Source organism: Muscardinus avellanarius (assembly GCF_963383645.1).
Source record: "Muscardinus avellanarius genome assembly, chromosome: 1".
Lineage (NCBI taxonomy): Eukaryota > Metazoa > Chordata > Mammalia > Rodentia > Gliridae > Muscardinus > Muscardinus avellanarius.
In genome coordinates this window covers 1,096,130-1,107,667 of record NC_137786.1, presented here as the reverse complement: position 1 = coordinate 1,107,667, position 11,538 = coordinate 1,096,130, and the positions used below count along the sequence as shown (strand labels likewise).

At 55.5% G+C, this 11,538-nt stretch overlaps 1 protein-coding gene across 2 annotated transcripts; it reads right to left on the bottom strand.

The window, feature by feature from the left end:
• Positions 1–2,087: 2,087 nt before the first annotated feature.
• NDUFS6 (NADH:ubiquinone oxidoreductase subunit S6) lies at positions 2,088–10,867 on the bottom strand (the record flags this gene model as incomplete). 2 transcript variants are annotated; one of them, XM_080695079.1, is made up of 4 exons in its annotated part: positions 2,088–2,153; positions 3,154–3,276; positions 10,085–10,138; positions 10,760–10,867. In XM_080695079.1, 4 exons carry the CDS (start codon positions 10,865–10,867, stop codon positions 2,088–2,090), a joined length of 351 nt encoding a protein of 116 aa, XP_080551205.1. The 2 variants fall into 2 exon arrangements, with proteins under 2 accessions (XP_080551205.1, XP_080551206.1); XM_080695080.1 differs by lacking the exon at positions 3,154–3,276.
• Positions 10,868–11,538: the final 671 nt, after the last annotated feature.

Genomic DNA, 11,538 nt, shown 5'->3' with positions numbered 1-11,538 from the left:
CTTCTTTTCTTCTTTTCCATTGTCTACTTTATGACGAGACAATCCCAGAAGCAGAATGCCCACATGGAGATTAAGTTGCTCTAAGAGTCCTTAAGATTCCTCATTCATGTTTTATACGACTTTGTGCACTTACAGAATAATCACTGACATTTAATTGGGTTAGACATTACCATTTTAAACTTTAAATAACTGCACAAAAATGAAATCTGAAATCTCCTGGTGTCTAGTAGATGAGCGCTGTGATGCAGGACTGGCCCCTGAGGGGCGGGGCAGCTCAGCACGGCCACAGGCTGCCGGGGCGGGCTTCGACCTGGTATCGCCCCCGGGCCATCAGCCTCTGCAGGGCTCAGCAGTCCTGTCCTGAGAACCAGCTGACAGTCCTGGCAGCCGGTTCCTGGGGCAGTCAGGAACCCTTATGACGGGGCTCTTGTCTGGCCTGGAGCTTGGCCAGGCCATGTCATCCCCAGGCAGGCAAGGGGCAACCCAGTGCTCAGAGGCAGGAGGTACACCTCAGCCAGGGGTCCCCGGCCCCGCTTCCTCTGCAGAGGAGGCTGCTCACTGGGCAGAGGGGACCCAGAGGTGCAAACTCAGACCCTGGCACATCCTGCCCGAGGTCCTTCTTCCCTGGGGCCACCCCAGCTGAGGGCCATTCAGAGGAGGCACCTACTTTGGGGTCCCCCAAACACCTGTGACTGCTCCGCCGGCCGTGGCGCTCCTCTCCCAAGGTGTGCTCCCTTCCCACTGCCCTGCAAGATGGTGGCTTCTTCTTTACACTGACCTGTGTGCTGGACACCCCCCTGCCCCACACCCATCCCCCACACTCCTGGGAGCTGTATGCACCTACCCAGCCTGGACCCAGGGCACAGCTCACAGACGCATGCCTGCTGTCCTCAAACCCAGGTGGCTCACGCTTCCTCCACTGCCACCCACCCCGAGGCCAGCTTCAGACCAGCCGCCCCACCGAGACCCGGGGCTGCTCCGTAGCCCCGCCCACCTCCGAGGCTTGCTGGATCACTGATAATAACTGTTTATTTACTTACTTTTTATTTTTGCGGTACTGGGAACTGAACCCAGAGGCATTCTCCCTCTGACCCATAACCTCAGCCCTATTTTATATTGTGAAACAGGATCGAAGCTGTGGAGGACTTCCTGGGTTGCTGAGGCTGGCCATAAGCCTGCGATCCTCCTGTCTCAGCCCCCTAGGTCCTGGGATCACAGGTATGCCCCTCTGACCCTCTGCACATGGCCTCTGTGAAGGGGCCTCACCGCTTGAAAGGAGCCATCCTGGCCACACACTGTCTACCCAAGGCGTGCCCGAGGCCCAGGCATGTGTGACTTCCACACCCACAGGTGCCCCTCAGGACAGCAGCCTCTGGGCAGCCCAATGGTGCCGCTCTGGCTCCCAGCTCCAGCCGGGGAAGGGGAAGGCCGGACACCGACAAACCCACGAGAGGCAGCAGAACCTTCCAGACACTGGAGGGTTCTCCTCTCTGACCCAAAGGCCAGAGCTGAGCCTTTTCACAGAAGCCTCCTGGTGTTTCCTCCCACCTGTGGGACCAGGGTGTGCCTGTCACGCAGGCTTCCACCCACGAAGGGCCCCTCCCCATCCGTCCAACCTGCTCCCCTCGCCCGCTCGCCCCTGGGTCCCGCTTCTTCACAGCCGATTCCCCGCCAGCCCCTTGGTGTGGGCACTGAGTGGGAATTTGCTCTTTCATCAGGGTAGCCCTCGCCGGGCCGCCAAGGCACTTTCAGCATGCAGGACAGGAGGGCCCAGCGGTTCCCGCCTGTGTGCGGGCCGTGAGCTCGGGCCGCCACGGCTCTCTGGGCCACAGCCCTGTGTGCAGGGGACAGGTGGTGCCCCTCCTCAGCCCAAGGCAGGGTCCCACGGAGAAGGACGCCGCACACGGAGCGCTGGGCCAGGGCCGGAGCCAGAGGACTGTGCCAGCTCTGGTTGCTGGGTGACGATTCCCTGCCGCACGTTCACCCTGGGAAAGCAGCAGACTCGGACTCGTCCTCGATGGAGAAACGTTTATTGAGCACAAGAGCTCAGGGCAGTGGCCTCCCCGCGCTCCTCCATCCACACGTGGCTAGTGATGGTGCTGTCTGAACTGCAGGCCGCAGTAGCCGCATGTCCCGGTTTTTGTTTCTTTGTCCTGAAAAAAATTCAAAGGAAAGATGTCACGCGTACGCCTGCCTTCTACCTTCAACCCGCAGCTGTGCTGCGCGCGTGCGCAGGACCTGAGAGTGCACTGAACTGAGTGTGGACTGAACGGGCACTGCCCGACCTGGCCGCCCCAGCTCCCGTGACACATACCACCCGAGGGTGCTGGGCACCTCTGGCCTCAACCCTGCCCGCTCTCCAAGCTGGAGGACGCACATGGCCAGTGCACGGGCCCAGCAAGGTCCCCAGGGCCCAGCAGGGATGGCCGGGGCCTGGCTACCAGACACCTGGCACAGCTACCGCCCCTGTCGAGGTCAGGCACCAGCGCTCAACGACGGCTTCCGTGAAGGCCACCCCCCAGAAGGGAGGCCAGCAGAGGCCAAAGGACGAGGGCCCAGGCCGCCTCGCCAACTGCAGTGCTGGGATGGGATGGACCAGGCCCGTGCGCACCAGCTGACAGGGTGCCCAGCTGCATCCAGCTCCTCTGGTCTTGTGTCCATCTTCTCCATGGGCCTGTGTGTCCTCCCAGCAGATGGGATTATGCAGGGACCATTACGAAATGACCGCTCTCCCAAGCCCTGGCCCTCAATGTGGCTGGGATCAGGGACGGGCCCTGTAAGAGCAGTCATGGCTGAGAGGGGTCACGGGTGGTGTGACGGCAGCCCTTGTGGGTGCAGCACAGGGTCTCAGGGACGGCGCCCCGTCAAGGCGGGGGCCTCGGGAGGGGCCAGCCTGCCTCAGTTGGCCTAGGACAGGGCCCGAGGGAGCCGGCTCCCAGGGAGAGAGGAGGGCGAGCACGCTGCAGTGCCCAGCACTGCACTCCCAGTACACCACCCTGCCACCCCGGTGGGTGCCCACCTGGGTAAGGTGAGCGGAGGCCACCACGTGGTGGCGGCATGGGGAGGGTACCATGGGAGCAAGGTGAGCGGCGGGGCGGGGTTGATCAGCCGCTGGGCACACAGGAGTGTGCAGGGGGCAGCAGGGCGACCTACCAGGTTTATGTACACCTTGGGGTGGCCCAGGGCACCCCCGCCACCGTCGCACGATATCACCCGGTGGGCCACCTCACTCACGGGCTGCTGTGCTATCAGATCAATGGCAAAGTTTTCATTCACCTGGAACAAGAGAAAGGAACTCAGGTGGGCACACGCCAAGCCTGACAGTTTCCTACAACTCAGGCGAGTGCAGACAGCACCCCGAGTGCTGCACCATCCGCACACTGTCCCCTCAGCCCCTCCCTGGCCCTACAACACGCGCACAGTTCATTCAACGTAGGTGCACACGCTTCCCTTCTGATGGAACAGCGCCCCAGTCACAAGAGCCGTGCTGCAAGAATCCAGCAACCCAGAGTCCGTCCGTACTCTGGTCCGGTGGCTCCTCCTGCCTGGCCACTCCCACCTGTCACTTCCTCTGCACCAGCGAGCTCTGCTGCATGAGATTCTCTGTTTCATGAGAACAAGATCCCACGTACCCTCGAAGCAGCACCCGCCCGTGACCGTGACAAGAACGGCACAGGCTTGTCCCGAATGGCCCCCAACGCCACTCTGTCAGACCAAGAGTGCCCTGCTTCCAGGAGGGGCTCCGGCTCCTGTGGACGATACACACTGGAGACCTGCAGAGGGAAGGGGGTGCTCTGTGCCCTCCCTGCGGTGGGACCTACCAGGAGCCAGGACTAGGAAATGTGTGCGCCACGCCTGATACACACACTCAGTACTGACGCGCACACCACGTCTGTACACACTCAGAAGCGACCAGATACCCACAGGGACATATGCTCTGGACATGAGAGGTCCTCTGGACGGCTCTGATTCCAGTCCTTGGCCCACCTCAGGCCCCTCCTGCGGCGAGAGCTGGAGTCTAACAGCAGCCAAGCGCTATTTGCTCGGTCCTACGATCGTGCCCATAGGGCTTTGGGACTGCTGAGGGGGCCTCTGAGCCCCTTGGCAGGCCGCCTGCCTCCCCTCCCCGCCCACTCGCACAGCCCCGGGCAGGGCTCTGCCTGTCACAGGATGCACTGTTAAACCCGGTCCAGCTTAGTCCTCCTGTCCACCTGTTGACTGAAACCAGCGCCACGTCTCTAAGCATCACAACAGCAGGCGGCCGCACGCCGGGCCCGGCGCCCCACCCGGGCAGGCGCACCCGTGGCACCTTGCGCACGGTCTACAAAGGACAGAGCAGCACTGCTATCCACTTGTACTTAGCCACAAGCACTGTGAGCCTTACTGACCCCTCGGAATCCACAGGCCATCGTGGGAGAGGATCGTACCGCACATCGTCAGGATTCACAGTGCAGGTTCACTGACCGAGCATCACTCCTGATTTAGAGCTGAACCGTCATCATCAGGGCCATCTGTGCATGACAGCCATTCCGTGCAGGACCGCTCGTCTGCAGATTCTTGAGTTACTTTATCTCAGAGGTCCCAGATCTATCATGTCACCTCCAAATAAGAGGCAGTCCTATTACTTTCTTTTCCCCATTTTTCTGCCTGTAATACTGTTAAACCCAGCAGACCCTGGGTGCCTGGGCCTCCTTCCCAGCCCAAGGGGAATGGTGTCCGTGTTTTTGGTGCAACGGGTCTGAAGACTGGAGCGACACACAGGCTACCACGGCAAGGAAACATCCAGCAGTTCCTGCTCTCTCCATGTTCTGACTAAAAGCAGGCATTACATTTTGTCAATAAGCCGGGTGTGGCGGCAGTGCATGCTTGTAATCCCAGTACTTGGGAGGCTGAGACAGGAGGATCACAGGTTCACAGACAGCCTCAACTACTTAGTGAGGCCCTCTGCAACTTAGTGAGACCTTGTTTCAAAGTAAAGAATAAAAAATAGGGCTGGGGGTATAACTCAGAGGCAGGAAGCCCCTGGTTCAATCCCCAGTACCGCAAAAAAAAAAAAAAAAAGTCAATGGCCTTTTCAGCCTCTGCGTAATAATCCTAAGATTTTAAGATTTTTCTCTACAGAGCCACTAAGCTGGCTAAGATTTATAACATATTCCTCCTACAAACCAATCAGTCCCGGTGAAATTGGAGACCTCTCCAATACTTTACACAGGACTTTTGCAATCAATGTTCATAATTTGTTTTTCCTGTGTTTATTGGGTTAAGCATCATTGTTATTTCAGTGCCTAAAAGCATTCCAAGATGTTCTACGTCCTGAGTAAAGTTATGTACCCTAGGATTACTGGATACTTAAAGGTCTGTAGAATTTCTCCATGAAACCTCCCAGGCTGGCACCGTTTGAAGGGCACTTAATAACTTTGCCTCTTTTATGGCCACAGGTTTGATTTAGCCTTCTCCCTTACTGGAGTAGTTTTGTAAACTGTATTTTCACATAAACTATCCACTTCACATCAATTTCCTAGTTTATTTGCACAGACGTGTGCGATGCGGCCACTCACTAAAGTTTAAAATGTCCCCTGGCCATTAGCTCTTTCCCTCTGATCATTATTTCGTGTCTATATATTGTATTCTCTTTGTAGGCAGGTGGTTTAACTACTGATTAATTAACTTGTAGTTTTTATTAGTTTTTTTTGTTTTTTCCAGAAAACCAGGATTTGGGCCACCGATTGCTCTCATCACGATTTCCTGCTTACGCTTCTTCCGATTTCCGATACCACTGCCGGCCTGGAACCTGCGCCCCTCCTCCTCCGCTTCCTGCGCGCCGGGTTACGGGCATGCACATCTCCACACTTGGATTCCTTTATTATTCTCGCTCCCTATTAGCAATGTATCTCCGTTTCCTTCTGGCGGAGGAGGGACGCTGGGCAGTGAGCCCAGGGGCTCTACCCCGCGCGCCAGGCCGCTGTATTTTCTGACATGGTCTAAGCTGCGGAGGCTGGCCTAGAGCCTTCCATTCTCGGCCTCAGCTCCCAAGCACTGGGGCTAGAGGCGCGCACCACGGTGTCTGGCTAAAAGACTTCTGCCTCTCCCGCACATAAGTGTCTGCTGCACAGGCGTGCCCTGGCGCTGGTGTGTAAGCCGCCTGTTCAGGGACCCGCGGCTTCACCTCCCGCTGCGCCGTGCTGTTGGCCAGCCTGAATGCCTTGTCAGGAGTCCCTCTGGTTTGGACTTGCTGGCTGCCTACCCGGGCACCTGGTTGATTTGTTGTAAGTGGGGACTGAATCCAGGCGCATCCTATCTCAGCCCTACTTTATTTCTGAAACCGAATCTTGCTAAGTTGCTGAGAGCCTCCCTAAGTTGCTGAGGCTGCCTGCAAACCTGTGATCCTCCTGTCTCAGCCTCCCAAGCACTGGGATTACAAGCGTGTACCACCACGCCCAGCTTGGAAAGGTCCTGAAACTTGAATTTAATCTGAAGTAGCCCTCCTGCGCATGCAGTAGCTGAGAATCTCGTGTGCAGGCACACGCAGTGCAACCCCTGCCGCCAGGAAGAGCAGTCAGGTGCTGGCCGGATGAAAGGAGCACCAAGCAAGGCCCAGGAGGCTCCGAACGCCCTTCCCACCAGGGAGCAAGGAACCAACCAGGGCCTGCCAGGCTGTGAAGAGCATCCCCGGGAGCGCGCAGCACCCGCAATACCCTGGATGTGGCTCTGAGCACCGAAACCACAGAACACCACGAGCACGACTGCGTGGCCAAATTCAAAACTCATTAAATATCTCACCAGGGGATCAAACTGCTACTTTAAAGACTGGTGAATAAAGGGAAAGATCCCGGCATTCCTTGTGATTTTCCTATGGAAAATTTGGCTCCAGCTAGCCCTGGTGCATCAGCCTCTTATCACAGCCAGAGGGGCGCTCTGCCCTGCTGAGGGCGGAAGTCCACGCCAGCCTGCACAGCCACTGAGCCCAAGGCCAACCTCACCCCCAGCCCAGCACACACCAGGGTGGCCAAGGATGCACGGCCACAGGGAGTGCCTCCCCAGGAAACGGCCAGCTCCTGGGAGACATGGACAGTGGGGAGAGGACCGGGAGACTGGGAAGGGACTGTGGAATTTTTAAAACTGTGAATTCTTCATTCCATGTAGATAAAAGAATTACTCTAACTTTTTGGTGCGAGAGTGATATTGTTGTCACTAGTATCTTTTGAAGGCGTTCAATGGCAAATCTGGATCCAGTAACATGATGTCAACGGTCAGCTTCAAAGCTACGTGGGTGCTGGCAGAGCAGGGCCACCCCGGAGCAGCCTCATCCAACACTGCTGAACTGGGAGCCTTGCTCCAAGGGAGCGGTCCCTCTATTCCAGTGTTTTTAAAAAGCAAGTCAGGCCGGGCGTGGTGGCGCACGCTTGTAATCCCCATGCTTAGGAGGCAGAGACAGGAGGATCGCGCAGGTTCAAAGCCAGCCACGCTGGCTTAAGAGACCCTGTTTCCAAATTAAAAAGTATAAAAATAGGTCTGGTGTATAGAAAGCCCCTGGGTTTCACCCCTGTACCACCAAAAAAAAAAAAAAAGAAAAGAAAAAAGAAAAACTATGACTAAACAGGGCATTTTTGTTGAAAGGAAAGCCTGAACGGGCGTACCACGTGTCTCTATGGAGCCTGTGTGCCCTGGGCACTCAGGACACTGAGCCAAGGGGGCCGAGATGCTAGTGGGAACAAGCGTTGCCGACCAGCCTAGTGCACCTGCTACCCCATAGCCCCTCCGCTCAGGGCGCCGGCTCCCCCGAGCTGGATTCTGTTTGTTTTACCTGCAAGTTGTTCCCACCAGGCTCCACTACACCAGCCAGAAAGCACACAATTTTCAGCAGACACTTGTGACAGGGACCAGCGCTTACTCACTGGAGAAGAGCGGGTCTGCAGGCCACGCCAAGACTTCAGGGCCCTCCTGCCCTCCAGCCACTCGCCTCACAGCCCCACCCACAACACTGAAGCCTGCCAAGCCAGACCGGCATCGACTGGAGCCTACCCCCAAGCTCCCCTCCCCATCTCCGTGATCCCTCTGCATGAAGGGAGCCACAGGGCCGGATACATCCACGGCTCAACATCCACGGCTTTCCAACTTCCAAATGTCCCATTCACCTGCCTGACTGAAGAACCGAATTTTCACGACAGCGCACAGAATGCCCCATTCCCAACGCCATGCACTCCCCACTGCAGGACTGGAAGCAGCAGCGTGCGCCAGGAGTGACAGGCACGAACACACCAGGGGCTCCAGCCCTGCTGGGCAGCCTACGCCTGCTCACTGCACACCTACAATGGCAAACGCCAAGCAGGAGGAATGTGCACCAGGTTCCAGTTTACAAAGGAGAACTCTGGGTTTCAGAGGCACTGACCAACACCGCCATTCAACCTGAAGCCTCAGGTGTCAAACTGTCGACTGCAAACACACACGGCTTTCACTCTACCAATGACAGACACACCACACACGAGCCCCTCCACCACCATGCTCCTGGCAGCAACCAATCCACAGCACTCTCCTCCCTGTGCACCCGGAGCAGACCTCAGCATCCTCCTCAACCCATGTCAGCCAACGGGCACAATACAGACTTCTCTGCTACCCACCCATCAGCCAGAAAGCAGTGAGCTGGCTGAAACTAAGAACATGAAATTCATGATACAGTCAGGCTTCTCCAGAATGCCTTGGAAATCAAAGCACCAGATAGTGGGAAGGCCCAAGGTAGCTTAGACCAGAGGGGAAGGGAGACACTGACTCTGGGACCACTGAGGGCTAACAGGAGAGTCCAGGAGATGACTGGGGAGCAGGTGCCATGAGGCACACGTGGAGGACTGCCTGAATCAGAAGCTGGTGGCCACGAGCGAGAGTGGGAGTCAGGTAACAAGCAGGCTTCATCAGGGAAGAGTCCGATCTCCACCTTCCTTCCCAACAGCTGTCATGAGGACCTGAACCACTGGATCTTCTTTCACATCAACTGGAAGAGTCAGACCCACTAGAGGAGAGTAACTTCAGCACATTGTACCTGTGAGAACTCTGCCTTACTTCTTTGGTAAGAACTATGAAAAGCACATCTCAAGAAGTGATACAAGAGCAGTTTTTAGAAGGTGATAAGCCGGGTGTGGTGGAACACAACTGTAATCCCAATACACGGGAGGCTATGGCAGAAGGAACACAGGTTTGAGACCACCCTGAGCAACTTAGTGAGACACTGTCTCAAAACAAAAAGGGCCGGGAGTATAGCTCAGTGGTAGAATGCTCCTGGGTTCGATCCCAAGTGTCCATAAAGAAGTATGTAGCCAGGCGTGGTGGTGCACACTTGTAATCCCCACGCTTGGGAGGTGGAGACAGGAGGATCACGTAGGTCGAAGCCACCCTTGCTGGCTTAAGAGACCCTGTTTCCAAATAAAAAAATATAAAATAGGTCTGGGAGTGTAGCCCGGAGGCAGAAAGGTTCCATCCCCAGTACCACCAAAATAATAATAATAATAATAATAATAATAATAATAATAATAAGTAAAGTGATAAATTTATTTTAATCTGACAAACACAGAGATGAAAGAAAGATCACTCTCATTTATATAGAAACCAGAACTAAAATTACAGGCTGTTGTTCTAAGGGAGGGGGACCAGAAACAAATACAATTAACATTCAAAACTCCAGAACTTCTAGGATACTTGAGATATGGGGAGAATTTATTTACATTTTATATATTAGTTTTTGCTTCTTGGGGGTTGAGTAACCCTTATCTGAAATGCTTGGGACCAGAAGTGTTTTTTGATTTTGGAATACCTGCATTCACATCATGTGATCGTGGGGATGAGACTCAAGTCTAAACATGAAACTCACTTCTGTTTCTTTACACCTCATACGCAGCCTGAAGATAATCACATACGTTAAATGTGCGTGTTGACTGCCACCCACCCCAAGGTCAAGGGTAGAACTGTCCACCTGTGGCATCGTTTTGGTGTTCAAAATTTCAGGTTTTGGAGCATTTCAGATTTGGGGATAGGGACATCCCACCTGGTGAGCTTTATGAGTGCTCGCCTCTCTTTCAGTAGGTCTTCTACTCACCTCTTTCTGGCGACCTACAAACCGAATTCTCCTGTAATCTTTATCATCATAAACCTAAAAGAACAAAAACCATCTGTGATTTTTACAGACTGATACCAAAAGAAGTCACTAAATATCAGCTGCAATATTACATGAAAGTGTTTTCCGGGGCATTCAGTCAAACACACCAGGAGCAGAGTGCGCTTGAGCAAGCATGTGGCAACAAGCTTCTGAAATGAAGGGCCGAAGCCTGAGGGTGGGGGCGCAGGAGGGTGGACTGCAGAGATAAATCCTGCCGCGGGGCCCCTCTTCTTTCACATATAGCCAAATGGCTTGATTCTCCCCTCTCAACATACTGCACTTTAGTAAACAGGGCTCCCTCTTTCTCATTGGCCCCATCCTTGTAACCGGACACCACTAATGCTTAGGATCTGATAGTATGCATGCACTAAAAATCGGATCCAAAGCCCTGCTGGCTGCAGACTCCCAATGGGAGCAGTGGACAGTGGTCAGAGCTGGCCGCCGGCTGCCCTCGAAGGCGAGCCTAGGGTGGCGCAGAGCCGTGCCCTCGGCGTGAGTGTGAGCGAGAGCTGTCCATCAGGACCGCGCCGAGCAGGACCCCGCGCTCTCCGCCGCGCTTCCCCAGGCCCGCGTCCACGTCCCCAGGCCAAGGCGCCGGCGCAGGTGTGGCCTTACCTGGCCGGTATGAGTGACCTTCTCCCCGGTCGGGGACATCTGCACCCCGAAGCCACGCACAGCCCGGGGTAGGACTAGCAGCCGGCGGAAGGTCACCGACGCCGCCATCTTGTCGGTGACCCTTGACCCAGCGCGCCGTCGCTTGGCGTGCCGACGCAAGCGCTCAGCTTCCGGCGGGGCCCGCGCTCCGGAGACTTATTTCGCTCCGAGAAGCGCGCGGGGGCGGGGCGAAGGGCACGCATGCGCAGCGCTGTCTGGCTGGGCAGGTGCTTCGTGGGGCTGGAGGAGCCCTGAGTGCCAGTCTTCCCCAGTTAACTTATTTAGGGAAAGGTAGGGGAAGATGGAAACTGAAGAGGCATTGTCTATATTCTCATAGTAACCGATGTTCACGAGACGTTTAAGTATCAAATATTTTTATTGGCTGATAAATTTGATTGCTTAGCAAAAGAACCTGGAAGTGCATCTCGGTTGCAGGGCATTCAGCTTTCCTGGCTGCGGGGAACTATCCGGTGGCAGCCTACTCTTCATTTCTGCAATAGAGCCCTGATAAGGTCACCATTAAAACAACGATTGAGTTCTTCCAGCCTGCAAATACAGCCTTGAAAAGGGCCCGTGTTATGTGGGCCAACAGAAGCACACAGCCCAGTCTGTAAACCTGGCTGGATAGTCTGGCGCTCAGGCATCGGCCTTCTGTAAACCTTTCCATAGAACCTGCCAGAGGGTTAAGCCACACGGGCACCAGGAGAGGTGGGTCAGCACAGGGACAAGATGAAGGCAGG